The sequence below is a fragment of the Chenopodium album genome, chromosome 11 (genome assembly GCF_948465745.1).
Source record: "Chenopodium album chromosome 11, dcCheAlbu1.1, whole genome shotgun sequence".
NCBI lineage: Eukaryota > Viridiplantae > Streptophyta > Magnoliopsida > Caryophyllales > Amaranthaceae > Chenopodium > Chenopodium album.
The window spans coordinates 452749-470936 of record NC_137844.1 but is presented as its reverse complement, the minus strand read 5'-3'; the positions used below and the strand labels follow the sequence as shown (position 1 = coordinate 470936).

The 18188-nt window shown below is 34.9% G+C and overlaps 2 protein-coding genes across 2 annotated transcripts; one reads left to right on the top strand and one right to left on the bottom strand.

The window, feature by feature from the left end:
* On the top strand, positions 1 to 6444 carry LOC145567062 (heat shock 70 kDa protein 17-like). The gene is made up of 14 exons (XM_081626288.1): positions 1 to 899; positions 1215 to 1447; positions 2266 to 2425; positions 2503 to 2748; positions 2855 to 2991; positions 3139 to 3481; positions 3567 to 3728; positions 3979 to 4053; positions 4145 to 4245; positions 4325 to 4394; positions 4575 to 4631; positions 4731 to 4792; positions 5646 to 5718; positions 5822 to 6444. The coding sequence occupies exons 1-14, from the start codon at positions 150 to 152 to the stop codon at positions 6026 to 6028; spliced, it is 2676 nt and encodes an 891-aa protein (XP_081482414.1). The 5' UTR covers positions 1 to 149; the 3' UTR covers positions 6029 to 6444.
* Positions 6445 to 11422: 4978 nt separating this feature from the next.
* LOC145568019 (gibberellin 2-beta-dioxygenase 2-like) lies at positions 11423 to 15488 on the bottom strand. The gene is made up of 3 exons (XM_081627465.1): positions 15040 to 15488; positions 12396 to 12744; positions 11423 to 12147 (listed from the first exon to the last, which is right to left on the bottom strand). The coding sequence occupies exons 1-3, from the start codon at positions 15486 to 15488 to the stop codon at positions 11890 to 11892; spliced, it is 1056 nt and encodes a 351-aa protein (XP_081483591.1). The 3' UTR covers positions 11423 to 11889.
* Between the last annotated feature and the right edge of the window lie 2700 nt (positions 15489 to 18188).

Below are 18188 nucleotides of genomic sequence, written 5' to 3'. Positions count from 1 at the left end.
CTCTCAACAAACAATACGGAGTACTGTACCTCACAAAAAACCCCTCTTAAAACTCTCTCCAGAGATTTCCTCAAACTTCACTAATCATCATCTTCTTCAAATATTAATTTCTGGGTAAGTAAAGATTTGATCTTTGGAAAGCTGCTGCAATGTTGTTAAGATTAGGGTTAATTTTGTGTATATTCGCAATAATCCCATTAAAATCACAATCGGCAGTGTTAAGCATAGATCTGGGTTCAGAATGGCTCAAAGTTGCTGTCGTAAATCTAAAACCAGGCCAACCTCCGATTTCAATCGCAATCAACGAAATGTCGAAGCGTAAATCCCCAAATTTAGTCTCTTTTCAATCTGGTATTCGTTTGATCGGTGAAGAATCCTCCGCTTTGATCGCTCGTTATCCCGACAAGGTTTACGCCCAAATTCGTGACCTAATCGGAAAACCCTACTCCTTTTCCAGGCAAAAGATCGATTCTTTCTACTTGCCCTACCAAATTGTCGAAGATTCTAGAGGTGTTGCGGCGATTAAGGTTGATGATGGTGAAATTTATTCATTGGAAGAAATGTTGGCGATGATCTTGAGTTATGCGTTGGATTTAGCTGAGTTTCATTCCAAAGTTGCTGTAAAAGATGCGGTGATTAGTGTGCCGCCGTTTTTCGGGCAATCGGAAAGAAAGGCGGTGATTCAGGCTGCTCAATTGGCTGGTGTTAATGTGTTGTCTTTGATTAATGAACATTCTGGAGCTGCATTGCAGTATGGAATTGATAAGAAGTTTGCGAATGATTCCAAATATGTTGTGTTTTATGATATGGGTGCCACTTCTACTTATGCTGCTCTTGTTTATTTCTCTGCTTATGATACTAAGGATTATGGCAAGACACTTTCTGCCAACCAATTTCAGGTATTCTTTTGTCCTCGGCTTTTGTTAATTTGTACTCCCTCTGTCTCTAAATGTTCTTCTTCGTGTTTAGATTGTGATTGTCTCTCAAAAAAATAAGAACTTTGGAGACGGAGGAATTAGTTTTTTGTATATTTGATCGAGTAACTTATAGGAAAGTGAAGGGATGATGAATGTTGTAATTGGTGCTGCAAAAATGTAGTAATTAGGAGATATATATTGAATTGGAGAAATTGGTTGCTGTATTTTCTTGTGAGCCTGTTATTGGTCATACTATATAGTGTATTGTTACACAATTTATTATTATTATTGATGTAGGTTAAGGATGTAGTTTGGAATGCTGAACTTGGTGGTCAACATATGGAATTGAGATTGGTGGAGTATTTTGCTGATGAATTCAATAAGCAGCTTGGAAATGGGGTTGATGTAAGGAAGTCTCCGAAAGCAATGGCAAAATTGAAGAAGCAAGTCAAGCGTACTAAAGAAATTTTGAGCGCCAATACAGTGGCTCCAATATCGGTTGAGTCTATCCATGATGATCGCGACTTCAGGTTTGTGGACTGTTCAATCTGAGTTACTAACTTTGATTTATGCAAGCTTTGTAACCTGTTCTAAAACTTGCATTTTTATGGACTTTATGCATTTACTACACTGCAATTGACTGGAACATTCTTACTTTGTACTTTGTGTCTGATGGTTCAAACTGTGTAAAGCTGTATAAAAGGGGCTACTCCAAAAGTAGGATATAGGATGGTTAATCTTGTTCCTTTTCCCATGAGGTGAGTTAGTATAGGTGTTTGCAAAAATTATGAGATGCATTCAATTTTTTGAAGGATAACTACTGCAATGTGCATACAGTGATACAGAGTTAATGTTAATATGTACGGAGTAGTTTAGTACATATACTCCCTCCGTTTTTAAATACTTGCTCCACTTTCCAGTTTCGGTTGTTTTTAAATACTTGCTCCATTTCCCTGTTTGGAAAGATTTGACAATATTTAATTCATTTCTCTCAACTAGTGGACCCAACATAAATCATAAGGAGTATTTTATTAATTTCATATTATCTCTCTTCCAATTCTCTCAAATACTTTTGCTTTTTACGGAGTACAATTTTTTTCTTCTATTTACCCCACTTCCTCCATATTTTATTATTTCTCCAATTTCTACTAAAACTTCGCGCATGGAGAATTTAGGAGAAATGGAGCAAATATCTAAAAACGGAGGGAGTATATAATAATTTCAGTATGGTGTGTAGCTTTACTAGAAATAAATAAAACGTCGTAAGTATGTACATATGCAAACAATAGCATCACAGAAGCTGAAGAGTTGCTAAAGATTTGCTCCTTTTTACTTCAAATTATTGTAGGAGTTCTATAACCCGTGAGAAGTTTGAAGAGCTTTGTGAAGATTTGTGGGCCAAAGCTCTCATCCCACTAAAGGAAGTTCTTCAGAATTCAGGTTTGCGAGCTGATGAGGTATCTGCCGTAGAATTAATTGGAGGTGCCACTCGAGTTCCAAAGTTGCAGGTAAATAATCTTTCTAGTTGCTCCCTTAATGGAAATATATCTTTCCAACAGCTGATCTAAGGTTAATAATGTCACAGGCTAAGCTTCAAGAATTTCTTGGTAGGAAACAGTTAGACAAACATTTGGATGCTGATGAAGCTATAGTTCTTGGTGCTGCATTACATGCTGCAAATTTAAGTGATGGAATAAAATTGAATAGAAAATTGGGAATGATTGATGGTGCTACATATGGTTATGTGATGGAATTGGATGGTATTGATCTTGTGAAAGATGAAAGTACAAAGCAAGTCCTTGTGCCGCGCATGAAGAAGGTCCCTAGTAAGGTAATTCATTTTGTCTGATGAACTTATTGAGGATACTTGTGAGCAGACAATGTCCTCAATTATAGATTTATTGTGTTGTTTTTCATCCTTGGTTACTTTTTTGCAGATGTTCCGATCAATAATTCACAAGAAAGACTTTGAGGTGGCTTTATCTTATGAGAGCAAAGACTTGGTGCCACCCGGTGTTTCCTCTCCCATATTTGCTCAGTATACAGTCTCTGGATTTGCCAATGCCACTGAGAGGTATGCATTGTGGCTTATGTAGCATGTGTTGATTTGAGTATCTATCACTTTCTATTTACTGCAATATAACTTTTCTTAACTTTTATCCAAACTTAAGAAGTTTTGTGTTTAGACCTGAACTTTTCCTGCTGTTTTATTCTGTTTCAGATATGCATCTAGAAATCTCTCTGCTCCGATCAAGGCAAACCTACATTTCTCTTTAAGTAGAAGTGGGGTGTTAACCTTAGATCGTGCCGAGGCTGTTATTGAGATTACTGAGTGGGTAGAAGTTCCTAAAAAGAATCTGACTGTAGATAACTCCACTTCAGCAAACATAACTTTGAACTCATCAACTGAAACTGCGAGTGGGGATTCTGCTGAAGAAGGTAATGACAATTTGCAGAATGATGGCAGCACAAATAATTCCTCTAACTCTGGTGCTACAGAAGATAATATCAAAGAGATTATTGAAAAGAAATTAAAGAAGCGAACTTTCAGGGTGACCTTGAAGGTAAATGCTCATTTAAGTATCACTGTCGGAGTATAAATCCTTTTTGTATTGGCGAAATCAATTGATTTGTCTTGCTTACACACAGGTAGCTGAGAAGACAATTGGGCCTGCAATGTCATTTTCTGAAAAATCCCTGGCTGATGCGAAGCAGAAGCTGGCAGCACTTAACCAGAAAGATGCAGAGCGAAGGAGGACAGCAGAGTTAAAAAATAATTTGGAAGGATACATTTATTCAACCAGAGAAAAGGTTTTTGCCTTTCTTTTTGGATTTGAGCTCTTACATATTGCTGAAAAATCAAGGTTTTAGTCAGCAATTATTTACAGTGTTTGCAGTACTGGTTCTAATTAGATCATATAAGTAATTTAGCTAACATAATAGTGCTCTCATTTCCCATAGATGCATAAAACATAATAGCCATGTAGGTACGTTATGAACAATAAAAGCCTGGCACTATAATTGCCTAATTATATATCTCCTGTTGTTTTGTCTTTAATAGGTTGAAACATCTGGGGAAGTTGAAAAGGTTTCAACTAATGAAGAGCGACAATCATTTATTGCAAAGCTTGAGGAGGCAAGACTTTACCCAGCAAATTCTTCCACTTCGTGATTTTTCTATGATATTCAAATACAAAATAAAATACTAAACTTTTTGGTGGTTTCAGATCCAAGACTGGCTTTATATGGATGGAGAAGATGCTACTGCTGGAGAATTTGAAGAACGTCTGAAGATGTTAAAAGCTATTGGTGACCCCATATTTTTCAGGTTGGTTTGGCGCCTTGATTAAAAAAAAAAAAAAATCTTCTAGCTAAATAATATCTTACTGATGTCTGTTTCACTTTAGAATGGATGAATTGACTGCTCGTCCAAAAGCAATTGATCAAGCTAAAAAGTATCTAACAGAGTTAGCAGAGGTATGTAATGTGGCTTACAGTTATCAATTATGATTGCATTATTTTGTGTGTGTCAATAATTAAATGGAAATTTGCAATTAGCTTGAATGTGCCTATAGCAGTATAGCAAGAATGAGTTATTTTTTTTATTTTTATTTTTTGGCCTAAAAGACGGCATACTTAGTTTTTGCATAATTGCAGATTGTACGTGGCTGGGAGATCAGCAAATCCTGGATCCCAAAAGAAAAAATTGATGAGGTTAACATCTAAATCTGGGAGCCTTTGGCATGTTCTAGTTGGATTGATTTGCAGCATTTTCTTTCAATTAACTTCTGTTGATCATCACTGAGTTTTCAGGTTTTGAAACAAGCTGATAAGTTCAGGAAGTGGTTAGATCAGAAGCAGGCTGAACAGGAGAAGTAAGTAGTATCTCTGCAAGTTGCTTAGTGTATTTGTTATATAAACTTGTAATTTTTATTTTTATTTTTGTTTTTATTGATAGCCTTTTTCATGCAATCTTTTTTTGGCACAATGAGTAACCCTTATATTTATGGTTTAGAATAATTATTCAGTTATCCCCCTTCCTAATAGAGTATAAGAAGTAACATTTTACTCTATTTTTCTCATTCTCCATTTTTAAGGTTTAATTTGCAAAATTTGTACTAGTATAAAGGTTGACGTAATACTTGGAGAACTGTCTGAGTTTCTTATCTGATCATATTAAGATTTGTCAAAACTAAATTTGGAGATTTGATCCAATCTATAGTGTCTTTGTTGCTTGTCTTCTTCAAACACTTATTTATTTTGGGAAAAAAAAAGGAGATTTATATAGGTTGTGTTATCTTACTAAGCTACAAATATAAGTGAATTTGAAGATTCAGTCCAATGTGCAATGTCTTTGTTGCTTGTTCCCATGAAACTCTTGCTTTCTTCTTTGAAAAAAGGCAGGAATACCGTTTTGGATTGTCATATTTGGTCAATAGTTTGTGAGTTTAAGCTGAGTTTAGAGTTTATTAAATTTAGTCATTATTGTCTTTGGTGCTTGTCCCGTCAACTATTATATTGCAGGAACTAATGTTTGATTAGTCTCATTTACGTTTTTTTCTTGTTAATTGAAATCTAGATTGCACTTAACAAATTGAAAATGGCTTTTCTTACTTGTTGCCTCATCTAGATTACCCTTGAAACCATGAATTTATTGTTTTGATTAGTACAATGAATGGCATTTTTTTGTTTGATCTGCAAATTCTAATGTTGTTTGTATTTTGACAGGGCTTCTGCTACAAGTGAGCCTGTGTTTACTTCCGAGGAAGTGTATGACAAGTTAGCTGATCTTCAGGCTGAGGTATGTCTGATCTTTCATAAATACCTAAATGGTGACATTATGTGTATCATAACCTGATTTATGGTTCAAGATTTTTATCAATGACGGCAAATTTTGATTCTAGGTAACTAGGGTGAATAGAATCCCAAAACCAAGGCCAAAAGTAGAGAAGCCCGTTAAGAATGACACTAACACTGAGAAAGCAGAGAAAGATTCGAACTCTACTCCTGGCACCAGTGAGGAGAGCTCTACCAAGGAAGATCCAGAAACTTCTGATGGCTCAGCGACTGATAATGCTGACCCAGAGTCTGGATCTCATGATGAACTGTGATGTGGTGTGCTACCCCAATGATAAAACCATACAATTCATGGTCACAAATTACTTCTGCCAAAGGCTTTTCCTGTTGGAACAAAATTCTTGCTCAAGGACACATTCCTTATCAACGTATTTATCTGCTCAGAGACTAGTTGGCATAGAGATTTCCCTCGAGTAAAGTATATGTTGGCTTGAGCCATAGGTTCCTGAGCCAGTTCGACCCCTTTTTAATTGGTCTGAGATACGAAATTTTGTTAGAAAATAGCAGTTACGGATTACTTGTACTAACACCTTATGTTGTGCTGTCTTGTTGGAACAAGTAGTAGCATTTTTACCATAATTATAGCAATCCTCTTCTTACAAAATCTATTACTCTGTACATGTACTGAAAAAATAATGCTGTCTTGCTTGTGTTTTCTTTTTCTTGGACATTTATCTGTATACAGCTCACTGGACAAGCCGCTCCATTGTTTTCTGAAAGATCTTCGCTTGGTTCGATTGGACCAGAAGTGTAGCTTGATTATGTGTTGGCAATTCAATACATGACATTAATGCACAGCTCTTTTCTTATAACCTTCCCAGGATCTCAACACAGGATATAATGCTGTTTGTCAAGAACAAACAATTTGTTTCAATTTTGTGTGCACCAATGAGCGTGTATTTACAGTGTGTTTGGATAAAGAAAGGGGAAGGAAAAGAAGGGGAGGGAGGAGAAGAGGAGGGGAGGGAGGAATGGTGAGTTTTCCTTCCAAATCTCTCCATTGATGGAGGGATCAATTTCCTACAATTTAATCCGTCCATTTCTCTCCCCTCCAATTCCCCTCCTTCCTCATTTGTTATCCAAATGAAAGATATCTCATCTCTCCATTTCTCTTCTCTTCCTTTCCCTCCATTTCCTTCAATCCAAACATACCGTTAATGAAGCTTCCTTATGTACAACCCCTTGCACAACATAAGTTGTAATTAATGAATGTGTTATGCCTTTATGATATAGGGTAATAATCTAAGAATTAAGCTAAGCCTCCATATTGTGTGATAAGCACATACCCTGAAGGCGTAGTTCGTTGCTGCTGTGTTGAACGAAAAATGAATTCCCTGAAGCTCTCAAGGAGTCTATCCATTGCTTGCATATTGCATTCTTGCAGAGACATCTCCTCCGCATGTGGCGTCCTGTATTGCTTGGTCCTTGGTACATATTTTTGTTGGAAAATGACATTAAAGTCATACATATGGTAGTACTAACACCTTATGTTTTGCCTGTATCATACGTTGATACTGAAAAAGCTAATTATCATAATTGCAGCAATCTTCCATAATCAGTTAAATTTGACACAGTACAAGTATTAAGAGGCCTTAAATAATAATGAAGCTAATGTTTTGTAATTGTCCTGTAAAGCATATACGAGTACTAGATAATGTACAGTAGTCCTTTGATGAAAAGTAGTGACGGACTAACTAGGTTAACTCAGCTCTTTTATTTGAGCAGTAGAGTACAGTACTCGCATCATATCAAATCATATTATATATTGTCGATTCAAACAGTTACTCGATCGTACCACTAACCTGTACATGTATCTGTATGCGTGTTTTTCATGGCTTCGCTTCGCTAGCTAGTTTGGTCCACCTTAATATTATCTCTTAATCACCTGTACACACGATTATCCATAACAGTGCTATTGCATAAAATGCCTTTAGCTCTTTTCTACTCGATCTTTCTATTTTCTCCGGGTTCTTAGTGCTTTGTAACAAATTAATCGTTCATGAAACAAGGTAGATCTCATAGAGGAAGAGGCAGTCATTTTTTAAAACAGAGTAACAAAAATTAAAAGGATCTTTACCCTCCTAACATGTAACACCATTGATCATACATGCGTGATAATTGCTTAATTGACCTATTTTAGCTTCTTGAAAGTTGACATAACGAAAATTTGAATTGACATTATAAGTGTACTCTGTTACAAATTTCATGGTTCCAACACCAATTCAATAAGCTAAATAACAAGACATACAAACGACTTATACTTGTATATGGTTGTATTTTCAGGCCAAAGACATCAGTACCCAAGCAAACACGTGAGCTAGGCATGAATAGTTGTAAGCTCTTGGCCTTGGAAAGATGAACTATACCTATTTCCCTTTACTTTCATATAGAATGGAATGTGATCATCATTATCCTTTGTATATAGGCGGCTGCTGCTATAAATTGCTTTCTCCTCAGCATCCTCCATTACTGCGGTCATCAAGTTGTTCTTCTTGTCCAGGCGATATGCCATTAGAGCTTTTGCTAACAACACTAACGAAGCCATTGAATTGATTGATTGATATAGGCTGGGAGTACAAAAATTGTGTAAGCTTATAATTAAGGGAAAATGTGTGCGTTATTATATATGTCACAGTAAGACAGCCCTTACCCCTTATATAGATACTTGTATTTCTAACCAAATTTTGAATAAATTTCATAGTAAATCCAGCACAATTAGTTGATGACCATCTTTATTTCTTGTCTCAATATTTGAGGAAATTAAAAGAAAATCTGTTTTTTGGTTAGAAAAATGGCATTAGCAATTCATTCGGACACTACTAAGTTATTGATTTTTGTAAAAAAATAAATAAAATAAAGGTTGGTTAGGAAGTAGGCAACAATCTAAGGCAGAATTTATTAAATAAGCAGACTTTTCATGCAATCCTTGTTCTTAGAGGATGTTTCGATCTAAATAGCATGATAGTCCATTGAGGCGTTGGACAACCACAGATTTAAGAGGCCAAGAGAATGAAAGCATAAGCATGTTTAATACCTTGATATATTAATTAAGTAATGTCTTAAATGTGATGATTTCCCTGATAGATGACTCACACACACGTAGTGATAATTAATTGATAAGTTGTGGGTCCATTCAAGTGGTTGAGTCTTTGTCTCATAATAAAATCATTCTCACGATGCAACCCTCCTAACGCGATGTTATATTATTGTATTTTATTATTTTGTGCAACAATCGCTTGTAATAGTTGATGAAACTATTAAAATTGTTACCTTTCGAACAACTTGATATCCACCATAAAAGATAATCTTAATTTGGTATATTTTGGAGGTAATGTTAATGGCTAATGGGTGTGAGAGAAAGAAGGGAGGTTGGAGGGGCTGAAAAAGAGGGGTTGTACGGTTGTCCTTGTACCAAGTAATTTATAGCAGTGCTAAGTAAGTTAGTAATAGGCAAATGAAAAGGTTAGTTGGATAAAAAAAAAATCACTTATTTTCATTATTTAGGCTTTAAAATATGCGAGTGTATATGTACATTTTTAGTGCTCCAAACAACTAATAACCAAGGCGATGACCAACTAAATTTAAAAATCATCCATAATCTTTGTAAATAGACATCATAAAAATCTAACACAAATTGCTAATTCAATGACTAACAATAACAATTAGTCAAACATATGGTGTCAAGTGATTAAAGATTCCCGTGATAAAAGCTGTACATTAACAAGCACGAAAACAAATGTGGTGCAATTTTTTTAAAACGGGGAAAATGTGTATTATTGGTGGCATTTAAATTTCTCATACCTGCCTGATTAATTATATTATGAGGTTGTCTCTTGATTGCGACATTGAAGAAATTTAAGCTGGAATCACATCGTTCATACAGTATGATAATTACCTAAGACTCAGCATTTCATTGGGATGGTATTCACCAAATTAAATAAAGACTTTAAATTAGGAAAATTATTGCAATATACTCCACTCCCTTGTACTTAATTCACCTAACATTATTATTTTTGTGACAAAGATCACTTTAAGATGACAGTAAAGTAATCATGTCATTATTGGAAACAACTCAAATAAGCATGATTATCTAATTAGATTGATGAGGTTAATTAAAGTGCATGCCATCATTATCTCAATCATCTGGCCCATTAGCTAGCCCCTTTTTTTTTTTTTTTTTTTGAGGAAATTGGCTAGCTATTCATAGAAAGCTACTAATAATCCTCCTTTATTTTAATTAAAATTTTGATATAAGGTTTAATTGATTTGTTTATCTTCTATAATTAATAATTATTCAAGAATATGTGGTCATTTGTTGAAATAATGTACAGCTCGACAACAGCCAACAATAACTTAAATTCATAAATTCAATCAAAAGTATGAGTGCTTCTCTTCTCTTATTGAATATTCACTCAAACTGACGAGTAGGAAGCTTTCGTGATAGAATATACTTATATACTTAGTACTCCGTATATATTAATAGTTTTTAATTAGAAAACCAACCTGCACAAATTTATATGCTTCCTTTGTTTTTTTAATTATTGTACCATGAGTGATTTTATGCTTATCTATGCATTACTTTATGATTTTTTCTATTAATATCTTTAATTATAGTTTTGTAAAAATTTATAAAAGTTGATATTTGAATAATAGATTTTGAGACGAATCTAACTAGGTCCCCACGATTATGTTTTTCGTCACGGATAAATCACAAAAGATGGTCAATAAAAATTACATGAATAGTGTAAAAGTCATTATAATACAATAAAAGAAAAACATAGTACTTTTTTTCCCTCTCTTTATGAGTTTATGAATTCGGAGTAACTCAGTCTTGTCTTAAAATGGGAAATACCTAAGCCACTAAGGTATTACTGTTTTAAAAATTATAACTAATTCATTCTTTTGGGATAGTGTTGTGCATTTGGGCGAATAATTGTGTTTTTGATCGCTCTTTTCACGCATGAGATCGAAGCTATATAGATTGTACGTATTTCATGAAGACTTGTTGAATGTTTGACATGACATATGTACTTAACAACGTAACCCTCAATGGTTTGACATAGTATTATACGTGTATATGGTCGAATAAACTAAATGTGTTCATGATCACTCTTTTCATGAGATCATGGCTAGATAGGTTGTACATATTCATATAAAATTATTAAATGTTTGACATGACATATGTACTAATAAAATCCAAATGGATTGCAAGTCTAAAAACATACACAGAACTTATATTAGTAGGCATTCAAATGAGTAAATGTTCATTGTGGGTATAATTAATCATTACTCGTATTATTTTTGGATATCGTTAGTGCTATAATTGTCTTTTGAGTTATGGCCTATTTTTATAACAATTAGATCAATTGAACCATGCCAATCTTTTCAATTTGTCAATGTCAAATAGTCTATAAGTAGTATTTATTTTCTTATACATGAATGATTATGTCTACAATTAATTCAAGTAGATTGATTAATATCAAATATTTTATGATAAACTTCAATTAGTTTAGTGATAGATTGAATGATTAATTGCAATTATCAACTATCGGGATTGTACCAATAATTGTAAGCATACAATATAAATACTCCCACAAGCAAAGCAAAGCAAATCAAATCAAACAATGAAAAATTCAACTTTCGTAAAATGAAAAACTTTCTACTAGTAAGTAGTAATAGATATACTTTGCTTAATTAAGACATTGGCCTACATTACAAAATATAAAATAAAATAATGGAAGGCGTCATCCACGCAAAATAATTAGCAATTCTTAACTAAAAAAAATGAGATCACCCTCCATTAATTTCAACTCCTAAAAAAAAAAAAGAAAAGAAAAAACCATGATTATATACATCATTTTCTGCTTTTCCAAGTGTCTCTATCCAACTAGCTAGCTACTAGCCCACCACAAGCTAAGGTCATAATAATTATAATTATAATAATAATTATGGTGATGGACGGATGAATGGCAGTACCAAAAATGGAAATTTCTTTTTTCCCTTCCTTTCCCATCTTGTAAGTTGTACGTCCAACTTTATAAACTACTCCTACTAAACTAGAAAATTGGATGGACAGACCACAGACCATATAATATATTATATATTTAATCTAAAATCATTGATCATTGCGTCTCTTGAATTGGTTGAGGCGACAATCACTTAGTCTTGAAGCATGCATTGCTCTCTTATATTCTCCCCATGTAAAAGGCTTGTATAGGCTTGGATTCAATGGTGACACCATCTCTTCTATTGGCGATATTGTTGCATTCAACGGTGGTGCCCCGAAAAAGATCATCGACATCCTTGCCTTGCTTATCGAACTATTCGCCATTGCTCTATGTTTAACGCTTCCAAATCTCCCATTCGTCAATACCTACACACACGTAAACATACATTTATTTTGTTAGACTAAAATTGATCATATTTGAATGTTACCCACAATGGTAAATTATTAGTACTCGCATAAATAAGGCAAGTGACAAAAAAATATCTTAAATGGATGTGACAACACCCTCGTATAATCAATGACTTATTAAAACGGTAAAATGTACAATCATATACTTGTATGTAGGAATTAAGATAATAGTGGTGAATGAAAATAGTAAAATAAAAAGAAAGTACCTGAAGGGCATCCCCGACCATAACATAGAAGGCATTGGGATCAGGTTGAACAGGAAGCCGCAAACCATCAGGCGTACAAATCTGAAGGCCAGGGATATCGTTGGATCTTAAGATGGTCAAGATCTGAGGGTCAGAATGCTCTCCAAATCCAATGCGTTCACCGTTGATGAAAGAGTCCCAATTTTTAAGGGCAGGGTAGTGATTGAGTCTTAGGAGTGAATCACTTTGAGGGTCTCTGATTAAACTGCTCAATATAGATTTGTCTTGGATCCACAGTCCCTCCGCCATCAGATTTAGTAACGAGCATGATAAATCTGACACCGCCTCCACGTAATCATTTACCGCGTCACTACACAATCCAATATACTGTATTATTTAATTGATATTATAGACAATGATAATGAATATAGTCGATTAGTATTTCGCCCACTATACTGTATTATTTAATTGATATTATAGACAATGATAATGAATATAGTCGATTAGTATTTCGCCCACTATTAGTTACATACGAGCAAAAAATACTACTCGTAGTAAATAAAAGGTGGAGATAATAATATACGGAGTAAGTCGCACATGTGAAAATTGGGTGGGTAACAGAGGTAGGAGTGGATTCTTCAATTGGAAAGATGTAAATGGAGTACCTTCCACCCTCAATATAGAAAATGACACTGATGCTGACACTCTGTATTGTTTACTCGTATTCACTCTTTTTATCTGTACAAAATAGATTAAATTGCTGAATTGAAATTGATTTGATTTGATTAGTGAGAAGTCATTGATACTTATTTTCAGAGTCTGAGCCCCTGTTTTCAGCAATGCTACTTTCCACTTTACTTTACAAATTCTACTGCTACAAGTTTTCTTCTAGACTTATGCCCATTGGACGCGTCTCTTACACTTGGACCTCTTACCGTACAACAATCACTAACTTCATCTTTTTCAACTCCCATTTCATTATCTACATCACTTGTTATCCTTTTAAGAGTCTAACCCGTAAACAAAAATCCTACAATTAGAGTTAAATTTCTATTCGTATTCTTCTCCTTTATCTTTTGAAATCAAGTAATATTTGGTAAAATTACAGAGTAAAAATATTATAAAAATTATCCTCACTTCTCGAATTAAATGATTTTACCCATTTCTAAAATATCAACCTTTATTGATTATAAGACAAGTCAAAAACAATTTAGATATTAAGGATAGGAGTGGGGAGATAGATGAGATATTATTTATAATATTGGTATGTAAACAGGTAGACCGTAGAATACGTATCTTCTAAATTTAGCATTTGAATGAATGGATGGAAGAATATTCTTGGAGACATGCAAAAATAAAAATGTAGGCTCATAACTAATGATTAATGATTATGATCACCAAACAAATAATGTGAATAAAAGAAGCAACGTGGAGAAGGTAGCTATCATATAATGATACGTTGCACAATAATGGAATTTTATGTGTAAACGTTTCCCTTGTTCAACCACATAGACTCCTTTCTCTTTGGTCCATTTTATTTGCTAACTTATTAATACTATATGTTGCATTCTATGGTTTTGATACGTGCCAACTGATTTTTCTTCTTATTATTTGGCAGCTGATGCCAACTGATGATGATATTTATTTATATCCACATCGACCAAGTTGCGACTATTACTCGTATTTCATTCATCAAACTAGCTAGGATGGTACGGGCAATTAGTTCTACGACCATGACAAAGCATTAAAATATATACGTGTACTACGTAATAGATCACATGATCAGTACCTTTGAACGATTAAATAATTAATTATTACATTATTCATTCAAATTGAACTACTAAAATCATGATATTTATTACGGACTATATATATTGTTCGATAATCACTTCAACATACACAATGTATATTGTTTTTTAAAATATGATAGCTAGAAATCTAATGGATGATATCTTTCCAAGTGTATATCAGTATTGTTCAGGTTCTTTTGCGTGCATCTTAGTTGGTCAATTCAACTTATGTACTCCGTAATGAAGGGGAGAAGGAAATTAAAAATGATTGGCTTTAAGAGGTTTAATAATAAATTCTAGAACAAAAGTCAATGTCAATAAAAAAGATGGTAACACAAATAATAATAAACAATTAAATCTCATGTTGTACTATAAAACTAAACTGAATTATTCCAGGCAACAAGTACGTACTCCTATAGTCCTTATACTATGATGGGGTACAATTGTTTAAAAAAAAAATTAAAAAAAAAAAAATCCTCTGTTTTCATTTTCTATGGACAAGCTAGGCTAAGCTAAACTAGGCTAGGAAGATGAAATGAAGATGGTGACATTGTATCATACTCTTAATAAGTCATGTCAACTGTGCTATCTTTTATTTTGTTACAAAAATAATATGGGTGGACGATTAGACAACATTTTCTGGCCGACAATGCGTAAAAATACAAGTCGGGACATATTATAATTTTACTCAGAAATTCCTCACCAAAAATACTATGAATCCATGCATATATATTATACCAGAAAAAAACAATCAAAAGTACGTATGCAATTAAGTACTACCTCCGTTTTAATTTGGTTAATATATATATTTATGTAAGACGCGATAATAAAACAGTAAAAAAAAAAAAAAAGAAAGAAAAGTATAGGAAAATTACCTGAAAAGAGGCGGATGAGTGGAAGAGTTGTTAGCGTGAAGGAGAAGGTACTCAAGGTCACCAACGTCACCATTGGAGCCAATGTTACGGAAGCCATAGCCAAAGGGTTTAGGGACGGTGGGACCCACAGCAAGGTGTTTCTCAGGCGTGGGCTTAGCGAAGAAGTCGAGACCTTGTCTTTCGAGGGAGGAAATGATATCGGAGGAAACACCGTGATTAATGACCTTAAAAATGCCGAAATCTTCGCAGGCCTCAACAATGAGGCCTGTTAAGGAGGACCTGTCTTTGTGTTTAAGAGAAAGATCAATGGTTGGCACTCCAACTGCCTTTGTTTTTGTTGAAAAGAAGAAGATGGTGCATGTGTGTGCTGCTGCTCTGTATGCTGTTGTTAATTTCCTGCTACCTTCCTTTTTTGTCTTTTTGCTCTGCAAGCTGTCATGTGATAGCATTTTCTATTTGTATTTCCCTAAGATGATTTAGTGGACAGTTGTCATGTTCTGTAAGGACAGTGAGTCCATATATATTGGAAAGCTGCCTTGTAAGAAGGACAGAATGAATGAAAAGAAATACCCTAGAATATGGGAATGTTCCTCTGCAAGTATAGCCGTTTTCTTGCTGAGATATTTTCTGTCATTATGGTATCAGAGTCATAGGCTCAATTTTGCCTAAAAATTCAATCTTTCTTTATTTCTTCATATCATATCTAGTAGAAACTGTTATTAGATTCAAGAAAGTTTTAATCTTTGAAGAAAATGGTAACAACCATAGATGCTACCAGCCCACTATACTTACATCCATCAGATGGAAACAGTTTCCAGTCAATAGAGAAGCTTCAAGGATCTTCCAACTTCAAGTCATGGAAGAGGTCTATGGAGATAGCTCTGGCATCTAGGAGGAAGTTGGGATTTGTGACTGGAACTTTGGTGAAGGATAGCTCAGATACTGTGAAGGCTGAGGCATGGGATACATGTAATAACATGATAATCTCATGGATTTTGGGGTCTGTCTCAGAATCAATTCGAAAGTCCATTCTGTATGTGAGCAATGCTCAACAGATCTGGAACCAACTGGAGAAAAGGTTCTCTCTTGTGAATGGTTCAAGAAAATACAAACTCAACAAGGAGTTGTATGAAACTAAGCAGCAAAGCATTTCAATCAGTGAGTATTACACTCAAATGAAGACAATATGGGAGGAATTGGAGTCATTAAATGTTCTTCCAGCTATTGGAGAAGTGAATGCTGAAGTTGCAGCCTTTCTCACAGCATTGGGAAAGCAGAATGAAGAACAAAAGCTCTTCCAGTTTCTCAATGGACTAGATGATGCTTATGGGCCTCAGAGAAGTCAAATCTTGATGATGAGAACTCTCCCATCTGTTGAAACAGCATGTAGTTTTCTGGAACAGGAAGAATCACAGAGAATGATTCTTACTCAGCCTAAAGAAGAACCTGAATCTCTTGCTATGTTTAGTAAAGGGATAGGGGGAGCATGCACTGTATGTGGGAAAAAGGGACATTTAAATGTTAAATGCTGGGAAATGATTGGGTACCCACCTGGTCACCCTAAAGCTAAGACACATCCACAGAAAGACAGAGGGAAGAGTGGTAATGCAAGTTCCAAATGGAACAAAGGCAAGCAAGGAGGAAGCAAATCTGCTGCAAATGTGCAGAGTAGCAATCAGAGTGATTCTGGATTCAGTAGTACTAGCTCAGGCAACCAATTTACTATGCAGCAAATAGAAGCTATGCTCAGAATGATGCCTACAGCATCAAGGCAAGCTGCTCCTGATACTGATGATGAGTTAAAAATCTCATATGCAGGTATGGTGTCTTGTTATTTTGCTGAATCTATCACAAATGGCTGGATTATTGATTCTGGCGCATCAGACCATATGACTGGAAACTTAGATAACATGGTGAATGTTGTTAAAAGTATAAATGAACCCAAAATTAACATGCCAAATGGTCATACTGCAAGTATAAGTCATATTGGGAATGTTAGGCTTAAGAATGGTCTGTCTCTTAAGAATGTGTTATATGTTCCATCATTTAAACACAATTTGCTGTCTGTGAACAAACTTTTGCAAGATTCAAAGTGTAGAATACAATTCTATGCTGAATATTGTATCATTGAAGGATTACAGTCAAGTGTTGTAAAGGGAATTGGAGTGATGAAAAATGGGCTATACTATCTTAAAAGTGAGCCAATAGAGAGTGTGATACAAGAAATGAAAAAGGAGATCATGAGTAAGAATGGAAGCAAAAATGGTGAGAAGAGTGCAATAAGCACCAGTACTTACAGCAGTGTTCCAAGCATGGTGAAAAATGCTCCTGTCTTGAGTAGCAGAACATTGTGGCATCATAGACTAGGGCATGCTCCATTTGCCAGGATTGAAAAGATTCATAATCTGAAGGGTATGAAATCAGGCAACTCAGATGTGTGTTTGACATGTCCTCTGGCAAAGTTTACTAAACTTCCATACAATCTAAGTGATTCAAGGGCAAAAGAGCCATTTAAACTTGTACACTTAGACACATGGGGACCATATAGAGTTCCTACTAAGGGAAAATACAAGTATTTTTTAACCTTGGTGGATGATTACTCAAGAGTGACTTGGATAAATCTGATTGTTCACAAGTCAGATGCATTCAAGGTGATAGAGAGTTTTGTTAATATGGCAAAAACTCATCATAACAAGAAGGTGAAGACTATAAGAAGTGATAATGCACCTGAGTTTGATGGTCAAAACTGCAGACCCTTCTTTGACAGATTGGGGATTGCACATCAAACATCATGTGTTGACAGGCCTGAGCAGAATGGAAGGGCAGAGAGAAAGCACAGAAACACACTTGAGATGGCAAGAGCACTGAGATTTAAAGCTGGACTTCCATTGAAATTCTTGGGTGATTGTGCTCATGCTGCAGTCTATATAATCAATATATTACCTAGTGTAATTCTGAAAGATAAGACTCCTTATGAAATTCTGCACAACAAGCAACCTCACTATGAGCAGATGAGAGCATTTGGGTGCCTTGCAATGGCTTATAATCCAGAGAAGAAAGGTGATAAATTTGATGCCAGGGGGCTGCCATGCTTATTTCTTGGATATCCTCAAAATCAGAAGGGATACAAGCTCATGAATTTGATGAAT